Raw genomic sequence first — 16,155 nt, 5'->3', positions numbered from 1 at the left:
CCAGAACCTCTTCCCCTGCCACTCAGGCTTATGGTGGGAGGAGGAAACATGAAGAGTCCCCTCCACTGAAAGGCCAGAAGGAAACGCAGCGCTCCCAAGGGAGAGGTGACTGGGGAAAGGCCTTGGGGAGAGAAGTGAGAAACCGGAGAAGGGCTGGGGATTCACTGGGAAGGACTGGGCACCACTTGGGACCCTGGCTCCACGTATAAACCATTGCTGGAGTGTCCCCCTCCTTGGCCATGGCACAGGTCACCCCAGCCTCTGGGGCCAAGGCGCAAGACCTGTCGGAGAACAGCCAGGCAAAAGCACAGAGAATTTTGCTCTCTGCCTACCGCTGCCGCCGCCAGTTCCCTCACAGCCCCCTTGGGGGATTTCCCTGCTGAAGTCAGCAGAAAGCCCAGCAGTCCCAGCGCCCCTCCCGCCACCGTCAGAGCTGCACTGATGCCCCACCAGCACCTCAGCGGGAGCCGCTGCCCACACCCCTGTCCCCTCCCCTCAGCCTTCCAGGAAGCGAAGGCCAGACACAGGGAAACAGAAACATGTTGCCCTTTTATTTGCGTTTCTCAGAATACTGTACAAAGGGAGTAAAAATCCTATTCACACTTTGCTTAGAAAGATTTTAAGGTGAAAGTTCCCTATGATACACGGGGTGGGAGATGCAGGGTCAGGAGGGAGAAAACAGGCCCAGTGACCTCTCCTGTTCCCTCGGACCCCGGGAAGAGGACACAGGGACCCACACCTTTTCAAAATTAACACTGCCCCTAGTCCGACTGGGGAGGGGAGAAGGCTCCAGCCCAGGCTCAGGCTCCCGGCCTCACTTTCTTCTCTGCAGGCTGAGACAGTGCCTACAGGCCACGCCTTGCCCCTTCCTCTGTGCTGCTTGAGCAGGGATCCTACAGGACTCTCACCACAGACCCCACATGGGGTGGCCTCACAACGCCACATGTGCCTGCCACATGAGAGGCCCTGCCCAGTGCCAGTCTGCATGAGGAAGTTAAGGGGTGAGGGCCTGCAGAGGACCACAGCACCCATCGTTTCTGTCACAGCTTCCCCATACCCCCGCAGGAGTCAGGGCCAAGTTGGACCTGTGCTTACAATGACTCACGGGCCTTTTCCCCACCTGTCTACCCAACAGCCAACCCAGGAGTTAAACCCACAGCAGCCTCCCTCCCCTATTACTATCACATTCTGTGGGTAAATTAACCCTCCAAGCCTGCTTCCCTCCCTGCCCACATCCCAAAGGAGATTGGGTCTAGCTTCTGTCCCTACCCCTCCCTCCCTTACACCAGTCCTCTGCTGCTATGTGGCCCCATTCTTCTAAGTCTCGACTCACTAGCTCTCCTACAGCTCCCCAACCTCCACCAGGCCAGGATGGCAGCAGCCCTGGCCCCCTCACCTCTGGGACCAAGCCATCTACACTCTACCCCATCTTTCCCCAACCTGACCCTCCCCACTTCCAACCAGGACCCACGGTGGGTTGCAGGGAAGCTGCCAAAAGCCTGGGACTTGGATTAGACAGCTTTCTACCCAGAAAGGCAAAGCCCCATCCCACACTTGCTTCCATACACAAAAGCACACACTGCGTGGCATCGAAAAAACCTAGGAATCACAGTGAAACAATCCAGAAGCCGTACCGCCCTCTGCTCCCTATGCAGGGGTTAAAGTGCTTTGGCTGCCTGAGGGCAAACAAGTGAGCAGGGGTTTTTCCCCTGGCCTCCTGTCGCAACTGCGTGGTCCATGTTCAGCCCAGGAGCCCAGCCCATTCCATGACCAACTCCATGGAGTCTCTATTCAAAAAGCAAAAGGAAAAGATCAAAAAATTCAGAAAAGGTCAGAGCCCAGGGGGCCTACCCCAACCCCACTACAAGCTACTCCAAGTTGGCTACTGGGGGAAGCGAGGGGGGAAATTAGGCCAGAGGCTCAACCCCCATCTCTGGCAGTGTCCAGAGGCTTCTTCTTTCTGTCTTCAGTGTTGCAGCACATGCCTTTTACCCTACCCCTCCCCTGCCACCCTGGGCAGGGGAAGGGGCTGCACTCTCAGTACTTATTGATTCCAAAAATCCGGACTCCGTGGAGCTGGGGCAGCTTGGGGATAAGCACGCTCATCAGGGACACGGTGTTGAGCACAAAATGGATCTGGTCGTACTTAGTGTAGAAGCTGGTGAGGAAGTACCTGGGAGGGGAAGGGTGGGGAGAGATATAAAAGACTGTTGGGAGGACCCCTTCCTCCCTCACTTCCTGGGAGGGGAAAGGCAGAATCCCAACAGCTAAGGAGTTACAGAAGAGGTTCCCAGACCAGCGTAAGAAGCAAGAGCTCTCAGGCTAAAGGGGCCCCTCCTGGCCCAGCGCCGCCCCCACCTCCCAGCTTCACCCCAAGCCTGTAGGCCTATCTCACTAGCAGGAAGGAAGCTCCAATGGAGGAAAGATGGGGCCAGGGAGGCCCAAAGCCTGAGTCCAGTGTAAGACCCAGGAATATTCCAACTTCCTCTGTTCATCCCTACACCAGGAGCCACGGCAGGGTTAATAAGCATGGCTGGGCCCTGGGGTCCTCCAGGCCTTGCCCTGCCTGCTGGTGTCTTCCTGTAGCCCAGGCACTCACAGCACGATGGGTGTGATGGTCAAGAACTTCCGAGAGGCCGTGAACTGGACCCCATAATCCATCTGCTCCCAGTGGGTTAGCAGCCTCGCCTTGCCCTGGTCCGGGGTCTCAAAGGGTGTCCCCTTCACCGTGTGCAGGAAGATATACATGCCCTGGAGGAAGAAGTCTTTGTTAGAGGATACAAAAGGGAAAGGCCCCCCTGCCCAGCTCCTCCACCCAGTCACAGACACAAGTAACTCCCAGTGATCTGGAGCCTCCCTCTGCTGGGCAGGGGGATATGGGCTGGAGGTCAGGATGGAGCAGCTGGGAGTATGGCAGGAGAAGAACAAGGGGACTCCCTGGGGGACGGGCTAGGCCTGGCATGAGAACGCACGGTGGGAGTTGGCCACAAGATAGGCACCGAGATGCTGCCCCCCTCCAGGCCACTCATAGCCCCCTGTGCCTGTTGGGAGGAGGCAAGCGATGGGACTAAGCCCTGCTTACCCGACAAAGACTGCAAGGTAGCAAGTGGTGAGGGAGCAGAGAAGGGCAAAAGTGGAAGACGGTTCGAGAAGCTAACTTGAGAAAGGGGCATTTCTGTATCAGCCTAGGCACCAGGACTCTCGGGTCCTGGGAACTCTCTGGAGCCCTTTGTTCAGCTCTCAGGAGCACATCTTCCAGGCCAACAGCCACCCCACCCTAGAGATGTGGAAAAATCTGCAGATTTGATTCCTGTCATGGTACACAGGGCAGGAACCCAGAAGGGGGAGCAAGGCAGAGAGGTAAGGGCTAGGCCTGGGCTCTGGAGGCAGATGTTGTCAGTACATCACCCTGACACCTGGGCCAGGCCCGACAGGCTCCTCCTATCCCTCAGCCCTGCCAAAGGGCAGCCCACAGGGCAGGGGCAGGGGCAGGCAGCAGACAGGCTCTCACCATGTTGTGAATGAGGTTGGTGAGGGTCCAGACGACAGGGACACTCACAAACGGGATGCTCAGCAGCACGATGTGGAGGAGACCGATGGCCAGCACGTAGGAGAGCCAGATGCCACGGCTGTTCATCACCCGCGTGTTGGGGTTCACCTCGCTGTGCGCTGTGCCCACATTCATCCTGCTGCCCCTCTCCGCTGTTCTGCAAACAAGCAGCACAGGTCAGACAGGTCACACTGCTTTCCCTGCCCCCTCTCACCCTCGGATCCCGCTGGGAGGCAGGCCCTTGTTTCCCTGAGAACTCCAGGCAGTTCCACTCTTTTGATTCTGAAGCATGGAAAGTGGAGAAAGTCCATGTGGACTTAGCTCTACTCATTTCCTGCTGCTGGGCTGGGATAAACAACAGGCTGCCCCATGCATCATCCCATTGGGACAGGGCCCTGGCAGGGCATCGGAGGACAGGTCATCAAGAGGCACGCAGCCCCAGGGCAGAGAAGTCAAGGCCCATCCCCCAGCCTCACCCCCTATGGCACTCCCATGAGGACCCTCTGCCGACAAAGCCCCAGGGAGAGAATTCTCACTCAGCACAACCCCTGCTGGACTGTGTCTCACTGAAGGCCTAATGTGGGACACATCTACTCTTACGCTCTTCCCATCAGGAGGGAAAGGAAGTGAGGCCTGTGGGTACAGGCAGCAGTGGATGAACTATTTTGAGGTCACTGCATCCACTCACCTCCTCTAATTTTTTCAATTCTGGATCTCCCCAAACCCCAACTTAGGAGGACTGATCAGGTAGAAAGAGGGAAGTGGGGAGGGAGGAAGGGAGGAAGAAAGGAGAAAACAACAGACTAGGGACAACCTTTGCCCAGACCTAGAAGGCACCCCTCCTGGGTGACACAAAACAACCCATCCGGATGTTTTCTCCATTTGGCAGCCACTCAGGCCAACCCTTGTGATGCTACCCACTCCACTGCCAAACCACCAGGGCCCTTTTCCCCACAAGAGAGGCGAGGATAGAGAACATGGCCAACACCTGTAACTCCCATAGAGAGCTGGAATCCACCTCAACATATGTCTCCTAAGGGCACAGACTCGAACCTGTGGCCTCCCTCCTGCCCCTGTTCTTCTCTGTCCTGCCCATCCTCACCTCAGTCTCCCCTCTCAGCACCTGTTTCCAGGTGTATATTAGCACCATGCCTTCCCCTGCCCAGCACCAACGGTAGGAGTCCTGCAGCAGGAGGAACCAGGAGGTGGCCGCAACCCACAGTGAGCAGAGGGAAGTAGAGAAGGAAGGGGTGGAATGATCTGCCCCTTATCCAGAGTTTGGCCGTCCCCAGATCCCTGAGGGCCCTGTGACCAGAAGAAAGTGGAGACAGATGGCACCTGTGTACTGGCTCACCTCCCTATCTGACATAGGGTCCTGCTTGCTAAAGACCGTAAGGTCATCACCATGGTAACAGCCCCATCTTTCCTGGGAATGCAGAAAAGAGTCCCAGATGGAGATATTCTAGAAGTACCCAGAAGGCCACCTCCCTCACGCCCCTGCAGCAACCCCGTCAGACCCAGATGCTATCTATCTCTGACTAGGATCCTAGCCAAACCTGCACAGGAGACTGAGTCCTCAGGGGCCAGTTCTTTACTTCCAGGATAACAGGAGCAAGTTTCCTCTTCTCAGACAGCTCCAAGCTTAGAGACCTCAGAGAAAATGTGACCCACAACACGCCATCCCAACAAGCAAACACCCGTGCGCCAGCCTGGGGCGCATTCTGATTGAAGAGATGCTCCTGGGACCCATCAGCGCAGCCCATTAGGCTGGATAATTGAGCCTAACAGAAATTCAAGTATCTAGAAAGCCAGAGCTGGCTCAGATTGTTTATCTTCCCAGGGCCTTGGGGCTTCAGTTACTCTAGCAGCCCCTGGGACAGCTGCTACGCAAAAGCCTCCACCTGAGAGAGGAGGGCGGCATGTGGCTGACAAGTGAGGGCTCTGAAGCACTTAACTCTGACTAAGGAGAGGGAAAGAGCTTCCCAAGTCTGACCTGAAACTGCCACCCCATCACCTCTCTGTAACCCGCACCTACAGGGGTGCTGGTATAGAAAGCCCACTAAACCCTTCCTAGTATTTGTCCAGGAGTGCCAAAAGCCTTGGGGAATCCCAGATCACAGGACCCCATACGCCTTTCTGGCTTTCACAGGGCAGCCAACAAAACTTGATGGGCCTAGGAAAAGCCTAGACCTAGGTCCTAGCCGACACCCTCAGAAGCTTCTTCCTGAAGCCTAAACACTAGGTGCCCTGAGAGCAGGAAACCACCAGAGACCCCTGAAAAAGAAGAGATCAATAAACTAACAAAAAGACTGGCAATGAGGAAACACTCTTGAGACTTTCGTGTGACTATGGATACATATCACTTCCATTAGTAAAACAACCAACTGGCCCCTACCCTAGATGGGGAGAAACAGAGAGAAGAGGCTGGCAGAGGTCGACTAGGTCTACAGGAGTTGAGCCGAAAACTTCTGCTGCCATAGCTGGCAGGAGGCTGCTTAGTGCTGGGCCCTGATGTGGTTTCATAACCTGCCTCAAACCAGAGCCTGCAGCAACTCTGTTGTGTTAACCACTTTTTTGCTGGTAGCTCTTTCCCCCTCCTTCCCGCCCCACCCTCTTGGCTCCACATACAAATATCCGGGCCCAGCCAGTATGCCAGACACTCAAGCCAAGGCTGAGCACCACCAGGGCAGCCACCAGGTGAGCCCTTCCCATTCCCTCCCCCAGGAAAGAGCAGCCCTCACAACAGCAAACCTCCTGTCTTCTGGAAGAGGAGCACAAAACATCCAGGCCTGGATGGGGACCCCAGCGGGGAGTCCGGGGCAGCACGTCACAATGCCATGTCCATTCCGCCCACCCCCCAAGCTGCAGGACCACAGCTGATAACCTCTCAACTTTGGCCCAGCCACCCCGACTGAGGGAGGGCGGTAGGAGCGGAAAGCGAGTGCCCAGGCGAACCCGCACTAAGCACAGGAGAGGAGGAGCGAAGAGGCGGAGTCCTCACTGTTGTTGGGGTTTTCTGAGTGAGACCTCGGGTGCGGGGCCGGGGGGAGGGGTCCCGCTCTGTTCCCCAGCCTGGGTCTTCGCACTCGGAACCCGGTCCGGTCCGGGACCCCACAGCCATCTCCACGCGTTCACCCAGCCCTGGAGGCAGCCAAACGTTTATCCCCGAAGCCGAGCCGCTCCCCGCCTCCCACCCCTAGCCGAGGCGCTCCTCCCGACGTTCCACCCCCGGCCTCCCGCTCGCACTTTATTCCTTGGCCACCTCCCCAGCCGATGCACCCCCTCGGCTGATGCACTCCCTCCACCCCCCACTCCCTCTGCCCCCGTCTCTCCAGCCCGGGGCGCCTCCCCAGCAGCCCCCACCTTCTCTCCCGCCCCTCCCCTAGCCCTGGGGCCTCTTGGTTCCGTCCGGGCTCACCGTGTGGGGCCGCAGATCAACGGCCCGGGAACGGTTCCCGGGAGCGGGGGCCGCTGCTGCTCCAGCAGCTGTAACAACCCGCGGCTGCAGCCTCCCCGCTGGCAGCTCCGGCCGAATCAGCGCTCCGCGCCGGTCCCCGTACGTCACCGCCCCGCGCCGGCACGCCCGACGCCTTCTGGGAGTTGTAGTTTCTTCCGCTGGCTCCGGGCCGGCCCTCCCGACGCCTCCTGGGAGTTGTAGTTTTTACTGGGCTCCGTTCCCGGCCTCTTCGGGGACGCACGGTTGGAAGTTGTACCGTGACGTGATGGTCAGATCGGATGATAGAATTTTGGTGCGTAACAATTCCAACTTTTGCTTCTGTGCCCTTCAAGTGTATTTTATCCGTGCCCCAGTTTTGCAGATGAGGAGACTCGGACTTGTAAGTAACTTTCTGTAGGTCTTTGCTGGGTCCTAGACTGGATCGAAACCCAAATATTCTGACCCCAACTGCAGGATTTTTCCACTGCACCTGGCTGCCTCCGCCCTGGCCCCAGATTGGCTCCTCCAGAAACAGACTAGCCCGGCCCTTTGCCCTGCTGGGCCCTCCTGGGAGAGCGCTTTTCACAACATTGGCTGGGATGAGGGTCTGGAGGGCCCAGAACGGAGCCTGCCTTCTCCTTCTCAGTCACGCTTGGCCCAGGCTGCCCCGGACCGGGCCACATCCTTGGCCGCCCCGCACCTGACGTGAGAAGAGGCTACGTATCATAGATTCCTCCATCTGTAGTAAGGAGCCTGAGTTTCTGTCTCAGGTCAGCTTGTGTGGCTTTGAATGAGAGGCTCTGGTCTGCAGTTTTCACATCTGCATCGTCTAAAGGCAAGGGCACAGACTTTACTGCCTGGTAGACATGGGGTAGGCCCTCCTTTATTGGCAGTGTGACCCTGGGCAAATTACTTGTCTTAATCTCCAATTCCACACCTGTGAAACCCCACCTCCAAGGTTGTGGGAACCCAAAAGAATGTATGTAAAGCACCTGTTGCATTGTAGGAATCTACTTAATATTACTGTAGGAGGTTGAACTAAATGGCTCTTGAGGTCTCCTCGGTCACTCCCATTCTCCATGTCACCAAGAGGTATTGTCTGGGTAGTTTCAACTCCTTACCCAGCTTCTTTCTAAGTCCACTCTATGCAGGGCAGGGCTGGAATAGCAAGATCAGATGATGTCATGGCATGCCAACCTGACTCTGAATGGCAGTTCATGGCACCCTGAACTGAAAGTGAAGGAACAGGAAGGAAAAGGCTAGCCCAGGGAAACTGGGGAGCACTTTACTCGGACTACACCTACCCTTCCTTCCCCAGGGGGCTGCCAGGAAACAGTTGTCACACAGCTGGAGTGGGACCCCCAGAGGCACTTAGTGGTCACCAGGCAGGTGGGTATTTGAACCACCCAGAGCAGAACAGGCAGCTTCTTCAATATTTCCAGGGCCAATGGCCCCAAAAAGGCTCATCCCAAGATCGAAATAATCATCTGAGTCTGAAATAGCTCTGCCTATGTCCTGTGGAAGTTTCTCCTGGTTTGTGGAGGTGCCTTTCCTTATAGTCATCTTTCTGCAGACATAAGCAAACCCAGTGTTGTTCTTTTCACAGAAACCTCCCCAGCATTAAGGCAAGAAAGGTGTCTCTGGTTTTTCCGAAGTGTGCCTGCTTGACTCCTTTGATTTTTCTCTGGGATTCTTCATCCTCCATCAAGTTGATCGATCCCTCTGGATCTTGGTCAGTTTCCTGACAACTCTGTGAAGTTCAGTGACCCAGACTGAGTCCACGTCTCAAATAAGGTTCTGACTAATGCAGAGTCTAACAGAAAGATTACTGGACATGTCATGCACTATTAATAACTCCTGTTATCGAGGATTTTTTTTTCACAATAGGAATGAACAGAGTTCATTTGTGGTAAATTGCAGATCACTTTCTGCTTTATTTAGCGGGAGTCCCTGTCATCATCTTTCTTCTTCTCTCTTGGCCCTCATAATTACCATATCTTCCCCAAACGTTCTTCAGCTGTGAATAGCCCTAAGCACTATTCAGAGTGAGTGACAGCTCTCTTATTTCGTGCTGGGGGACATACAAACCCTTGGACAAACACTTGTCACTGTGTGCCAAGAAGCTGAAAAATTCTTCATGCCTCAGAGCCATAATTACACTTTTGGTAGCATATTCTAAGGAAGTCATCCCATGTACAGGAAAAGCTGCAATGTGTCAGGATGTTCATTCCAGCAATATTTATAGTAGTGAAAAACTGAAAGCAACCAAATGCCCAAGAAAAAAATTACAGTATATCCACTGGATGGAATAGTATGAAGCCATTTAGGACAGATTGTGAAAACCCCGTGGCAGTATGGGGAATGTTTGCTAAGTTATATGAAAAGATGAGGACACAAAATAGCATAACATACATTCCCCAGGGATATAGTCAGCAAAGTCTAGAATGAAGAAAATTAGGACAAACACCCAATTCCCTTAACAAATAAAACTGGGGCCAGGTATGGTGACTCACGCCTGTAATCCCAGCACTTTGAGAGGCCAAGGCTTGTGTCCAGGAGTTCGAGACCAACCTGGACAACATGGTAAAACCCCGTGGTCTACAAAAAATACAAAAATTAGTTGGGCATGGTGGTGTGTCTATAGTCCCAGCTACTCAGGAGGCTGAGGTGGGAGGATCAATTGAGCCCGGGAGGTCAAGGCTGCAGTGAGCTATGATCGTGCCAGTGCATTCCAGTCTGGGCAGCAGAGTGAGACCCTGTCTCAAAAAAAAAAAAGGAAAAAAAAGAGGGGGAGAGACTTACAGATTAAAATAAATTAAATGATATATCAACTAAAAGTCTTATTTGGATCCTGATTCAAGCAAACTGACTTTAAAAAAAAAAAAAAAAAAAAAAAAAAAAGGCCGGGCATGGTCACGCATGCCTGTAACCCCAGTACTTTGGGAGGCCAAGGTAGGCGGATCACCTGAGGTCAGGAGTTTGAGACCAGCCTGGCCAACGTGGTGAAACTCCGTCTCTACTAAAACTACAAAAACTAGCTGGGTGTGGTGATGGGCGCCTGTAATCCCAGCTACTCGGGAGGCTGAAGCAAGAGAATTGCTTGAACCCAGGAGGCAGAGGTTGTAGTGAGCCAAGATTGCACCATTGGCACTCCAGCCTGGGTGACTGAGCAAGGCTCTGTCTCAAAAAAAAAAAAAAAAAGATTTTATTAAGTTATCAGGCAAATTTGAATACTGACAAGGTATTCAACGATATTAAGGAATTCTAAATGTTTAGGCGTGATATGGAATTGTGGTAAGGTTGTTTTTTTAATTTAAAAAGTCCTCCATGGCTGGGCGTGGTAGCTCATGCCTGTAATCCCAGCACTTTGGGAGGCTGAGGCAGACAGATCACCTGAGGTCAGGAGTTCAAGACCAGCCTGGCCAACATGGTGAAACCCCGCCTCTACTAAAAATACAAAAATTAGCCAGGAGTGGTGACAGGCGCCTATAATCCCAGCTACTTGAGAGGCTGAGGCAGGAGAATCGCTTGAACCCAGGAGGTGGAGGATGCAGTGAGCCGAGATCGTGCCATTGCACTCCAGCCTGGGAGACAAGAGTGAGACTTCATCTCAAAAAAAAAAAAAGTCTTCCTTGGCTGGGTGCGGTGGATCACACCTGTAATCCCAGCACTTTGGGAGGTGAGGCAGGCAGATCACAAGGTCAGGAGTTTGAGACCAGCCTGGCCAGCATGGTGAAATCCCGTCTCTACTAAAAATAGAAAAAAATTAGCCAGGCATGGTGGCACGTGCCTGTAATCCCAGCTACTCGGGAGGCTGAGGCAGGAGAATTACTTGAAACTGGGAGGCAGAGGTTGCAGTGAGCCGAGATCATACCACTGTACTCCACCCCGGGTGACAGAGAGAGACTTCGTCTCAAAAAAAAAAAAAAAAAAAAAAAGTCCTCCTTTCAGACATACATACTAAAATATCTGTGGATGAAATGATACAGTGATTGCATTTGCTTCGAAATAATCTGGACTGGGAACCATAGGGAAATAATAAGATGAGCCATGAGGTGATAATTATGGAAGCTGTGTGATGAGGACATGAAGTTCCTTATATTATTTTCTATACTTTTTTTTTTTTTTTTTTTTGAGACAGAGTCTCACTCTGTCACCCAGGCTGGAGCACAGTGGTGCAGTTTCGGCTCACTGCAACCTCCGCCTCCCTAGTTCAAGAGATTTTCCTGCCTCAGCCTCCCGAGTAGCTGGGATTACAGGTGCACGCCACCACATCCAGGTAATTTTTGTATTTTTAGTTGAGACAGGGTTTCACCATGTTGGCCAGGCTGGTTTTGAACTCCTGACTTCAAGTGATCTGCCCACCTTGGCCTCCCAAAGTGCTGGGATTACAGGCATGAGCCACCACGCCTGGGCTATTTTCTCTACTTTTTTAATGTTTAAAACTGTTCATAATAAAAAGTCTAAACCTGCATATACATTAATGATTAAGATAAGCCAAAATAGAGCAGCACTGGTAACATCCTCTGGCACCAGACTGCCAGGGTTCAACTTGCAGCTCCTCTAGTTACCAGCTGTGTAACCTTAAGCAAGTTACTGAACCTCTCTGTGCTTCAGTTACCTCGTTGCTAAAAGAATTGGCAAGTGACACTGGTGTTCGGAAAAAATAAAGTAAATGAAGATGGCGATGATCATGATAATACCCTCCTCATGTTGTGGATATTAAATGGGTCAGTAAATGTGAAATGAAACACTCAAAACAATTCCTGGCACATAATTAAGTGCTCAGTATGTGTTGCCTTTTATTAATTCATTCCACATTTGAATGATATTTGAGCATCTACTTTACTAGGCTATGGAAATTCAACAAAATAAAAACAGACCTTGGGCCGGGCACTGTGGCTCAAGCCTGTAATCCCAGCACTTTGGGAAGCTGAGGTGGGAGGATTGCTTGAGGCCAGGAGTTCAAGACCAGCCTGGCAACGTAATGAGACCCCCCCACCCCGCCCCAACCACCATCTCTATAAAAAATAAAAATAAATTAGCCGGGCATGGTGGCATGTTCCTGTAGTCCCAGCTACTCAGGAGGCTAAGGCGGGAGGATCGCTTGAGCCCAAGGAATTCGAGGCTGCAGTGAGTTATGATCTTGCTAGGAATTCGAGGCTGCAGTGAGTTATGATCTCGCTAGGAATTCGAGGCTGCAGTGAGTTATGATCTCACTATTTCACTCCAGCCTGGGCAATAAAGCAAGCCCTGTCTCTTAAAACAACAGCCGGGTGTGGTGGCTAGCGCCTGTAATCCCAGCACTTTGGGAGGCCGAGGCAGGTGGATCATCTGAGGTCAGGAGTTCGAGACCAGCCTGGCCAACATGGTGAAACCCCGTCTCTACTAAAAATGCAAAAATTAGTCAGGCATGGTGGCGCGCCCCTGTAATCCCAGTTACTAGGAAGACTGAGGTGGGAGAATTGCTTGAACCCGGGAGGCGGAGGCTGCAGAGAGCAGAGATGGCGCCATTGCACTCCAGCCTGGGCAACAAGAGTGGAACTTTGTCTCAAAAAATAAAGAAAGGAAGGAAGGAAGGAAGGAAGAAAGACAACAACAAAAAAACCTTGAATCAGGATGAAGGGATTTAGGGTGATCTTTTTCATTCTCTAGTTTCAAACTTCACGTAATGTGATATTACTTTTAAATTTTTTATTAAAATTGTTTAAAAACAAAATGAGTCTGCCACAGGCTCTTTCTGCCCTCTGGGAGATCCTTAGGCTGCTGAGGTAGACACATTCCCCAGCCCCAGTGTGCTTTCATCTGGTGATCTGGGAGTGGTGATGGGGCCTCTGCTTGTGAGACATACACCGTCTTGTGGGCTGAGATAGGTTGGTAAACAAGGAACATGTTCCTGGGATGCTGCTGGCCGTGTTCAGAAGCTGGGAGAAGGGATGTCAAGAAACAGTGCCTCGGGCTGGGTGCGGTGGCTCACGCCTGTAATCCCAGCACTTTGGGAGGCCGAGGCGGGCAGATCACGAGGTCAGGAGATTGAGACCATCCTGGCTAACACAGTGAAACCCCATCTCCACTAAAAATACAAAAATTAGCCGGGCGTGGTGGCGGGCGCCTGTAATCCCAGCTACTCAGGAGGCTGAGGCAGGAGAATGGCGTGAACCCGGGAGGCGGAGCTTGCAGTGAGCCGAGATGGCGCCACTGCACTCCAGCCTGGGCGACAGAGCGAGACTCCGTCTCAAAAAAAAAGAAAAGAAAAAAGAAACAGAGCCCCTTCCCCTGGGGGAAAGAATACCACCTCTCCACTCCTACTCCTCCCCTCCTCCCCCACCTGCTTCCTGAAGGGAGGGTGGTGAGGTCATGTCCAGAGCAAGTGCAAGGAAGGAAAGAACTGCTTATTTCATTGACAGTTGTGTTTTTATTTTTGTTTGGGTGGGGGATACCCCAGGCATGTGGTGGGAAGAAGGAGGGGGAGGGGAATGCAGATGTTAAGCAGACAAAGGAGCAGCGAATGACCCTCCTGAGAACTACTGTGCCAGTCAGAAGCCAGGAGTGGGTGCGGGACTGGCAGCATCGCCAGTGGGCACTCTGTTCTGCCTCCCTCGCCCAGTCCTGTAGTTGGCTATCTTGGGCTGTGGAGAGAAAGGGCTGAACCGGTCAGGGCCACTGGGCCCCCATCCCCCAGCCTGTGCCTGGGAACAAGAACCTCCCTGGGGAACCAAGTGCAGGGAGGTACCTTAGGAACCCTTCAACCTGCATATTCTTTGATATGGACAATTGACACTCTCCCATGAACAAAAGCAGTTAGAAAACTGAAAATATTTCAGATCAAAAGGGCAATGGATATAAAAACAGTTAAGTTCAAGACAAGACCCCCTAGCTCCCTACCAACTGAGTTCCTACTCCTAGCCTCACCTGTCTAGAAATCTGGGTGGCCACCGTTCCCAGATCACCTTCTTCTGCCTAAGGCCAGCTCCTCCCTCAGTAACAATCACAGCAAGCATTATTGTTTGCTTTGTTCCAGGCACTGGGCAAAGGGCTTTATTTGTCTGTTACAGAACCACCTCCCCCTGGGCTGCTAGACTTGCTCCCTGTCTCACATTTGCATTTCCCGAACAGAGTGAATTCTCAATAAATGTTAACTGAACTATGTAACGGAACTGTTACCAGAAAGGGGTCCCGATCCAGACCCCAAGAGAGGGTTCTTGGATCTCACGCAAGAAAGAATTCAGGGTGAGTCCACAGTGCAAAGTAAAAGCAAGTTTATTAAGTAAAGGAATAAAATAATGGCTACTCAACAGACAGAGCAGCCCCGAGGGCTGCTGGTTGCCCATTTTTATGGTTATTTCTTGATGATGTGCTAAACAAGGGGTGGGTTATTCATGCTCCCCTTTTTAGACCATTTAAGGGTCTAAAAATGACGTTGCCATGGCATTTGTACACTGTCATGGCGCGGCTGAAAGTGTAGCAGTGAGGACCACCAGAGGTCACTCTCATTGCCATTTTGGTTTTGATGGGTTTTGGCCAGCTCCTTTACTGCAACCTGGTTTATCAGCAAGGTCTTTATGACCTGTATTTTATGCTGACCTCCTATCTCATCCTGTGACTTAGAATGCCTTAACTGTAGGGTTCAGCCTCATTTTACCCAGCTTCTATTTAAGACGGAGTTGCTCTGGTTCACACGCCTCTGACAGAACTGCACGTCCCAGACCACAGCCACACAGCTCTCCCTTGTTCTTGCCTCAGCCTCGTACCCTTTTCCATCTGATGGACTCCTATACACCCCTCAAGGCCTACCTCACCTGTCACCTTCTCGGTGCAGCCTTCCCCAGTGTCCAAGCAGAGTCCACTGCTTCATCCTCCAGGCTCCTGTGACCCTGGCGGATCCCTCAGCCCAAGCCTTCCCTTAGGTGATCAGAGGGCTATATTTGTGCACACACCAGTCTTCCCTCATTGGTTGGGGGACATTTAGTTCTCAGCCAGGCACGGTGGCTCTACACAAAAATACAAAAGTTAGCTGGGTGTGATGGTGTGCGCCTGTAGTCCCAGCTACTTGGGAGGGTGAGGTGGGAAGACAGCTTGAACCCAGGAGGTTGAGGCTGCAAGTGAGCTGTGATCATGCCACTGTGGTCCAGCCTGGATGACAGAACGAGACCTGTCTCAAACAAAAGAAAAAAACAACAACTCTGAATCCCCAATGCCTAAGAGGCCCTGGTACACAGTACATGCTCAGATATGTGTTAAGTAAATGAGACAGTATCTCCAAGCATGGCAGCATGAAGTGTATGTATACACCCCTTGCTCTTTTCTACAGGGAACAACAATAGCAGAGGCCTTTGTTGCCCTCTCCCCGAAACTGCCCAGTAACCTGGCATTAGACGGGTCCCTGGCTGACCTGATAGATAAAGAAGGTAGCCCTTCCTTATCTATCTTCTCTATCTATCTATCTACCTACCTATCTATCTATCTTTTTCCTTTCAGTTATCCCCAGATCCAGGCTGGACCTGGAGGTCTCCAACATCAGGGAGGGAAGGAGATGGAGGCCTGCTGAACTTCTTTCCCCTGTGGTCACATATTGGGGATATAGAGTTACCACCCTTGGAGGGAGGAGCTGTGACTCAGACTGCCGAGGGTGGGAGGCTAAGAGGCTCACTTTCCTGAGCCCTGAACTTGGGAGCCAGGGCCCTGCCATGCCTCAGTCTCTTCCCTGCCTGCCATTCTAGACACGTGGAGCATCAGGCTAGAAGGGATCTCAGAGACTGTGAGGGTCCAGAAAACAGAAAGGATGTGCCCCGTGGCATAAACGTCTGCTGGTCTTGGGCCTAGCCCGAGAATTTTCCCAGGCACTTCACAGGCCAAGACAGAGCGTGAGACTCCCCGGTGATGGCTTTTCCAGACCCATGCCATGTGTCCCTCAGGTCTTTATCATCTCACACCTAGACCTTTGCCATAACTGGTTTTCCTGCCACCAGTACATCCCCGACACAACCAACAGAGTGATCCAGACATCAAATCTAATTTTAAAACCTTTCAATCCGACCAGATGCGGTGGCTCACGCTTGTAATCCCAACACTTTGGGAAGTCGAGGAGGGTGGATGACTTGAACCCAGGAGTTTGAAACCAGCCTGCTCAATATGACCAAACCTCATCTCTACACAAAAATACAAAAAA

General features: G+C 52.4%; 1 protein-coding gene across 8 annotated transcripts; it reads right to left on the bottom strand.

The window, feature by feature from the left end:
• Positions 1-530: 530 nt before the first annotated feature.
• ORMDL3 (ORMDL sphingolipid biosynthesis regulator 3) lies at positions 531-7,665 on the bottom strand. 8 transcript variants are annotated; one of them, XM_063798596.1, is made up of 5 exons: positions 5,107-6,691; positions 4,653-4,855; positions 3,512-3,707; positions 2,600-2,751; positions 531-2,173 (listed from the first exon to the last, which is right to left on the bottom strand). In XM_063798596.1, the coding sequence occupies exons 3-5, from the start codon at positions 3,683-3,685 to the stop codon at positions 2,038-2,040; spliced, it is 462 nt and encodes a 153-aa protein (XP_063654666.1). In that variant the 5' UTR covers positions 3,686-3,707; positions 4,653-4,855; positions 5,107-6,691; the 3' UTR covers positions 531-2,037. The 8 variants fall into 8 exon arrangements, with proteins under 8 accessions (XP_063654666.1, XP_001171486.3, XP_009430520.3 ...); XM_001171486.8 differs by lacking the exons at positions 4,653-4,855; positions 5,107-6,691 and adding an exon at positions 6,969-7,665; XM_009432245.5 differs by lacking the exons at positions 4,653-4,855; positions 5,107-6,691 and adding an exon at positions 6,969-7,238 and having other exon boundaries at positions 3,512-3,702.
• Between the last annotated feature and the right edge of the window lie 8,490 nt (positions 7,666-16,155).

The sequence above is a fragment of the Pan troglodytes genome, chromosome 19 (assembly GCF_028858775.2).
Source record: "Pan troglodytes isolate AG18354 chromosome 19, NHGRI_mPanTro3-v2.0_pri, whole genome shotgun sequence".
In the NCBI taxonomy this organism is placed as follows: Eukaryota; Metazoa; Chordata; class Mammalia; order Primates; family Hominidae; genus Pan; species Pan troglodytes.
Note: the sequence above shows the minus strand (reverse complement) of the source record. Positions and strands in the feature narration are given on the sequence as shown.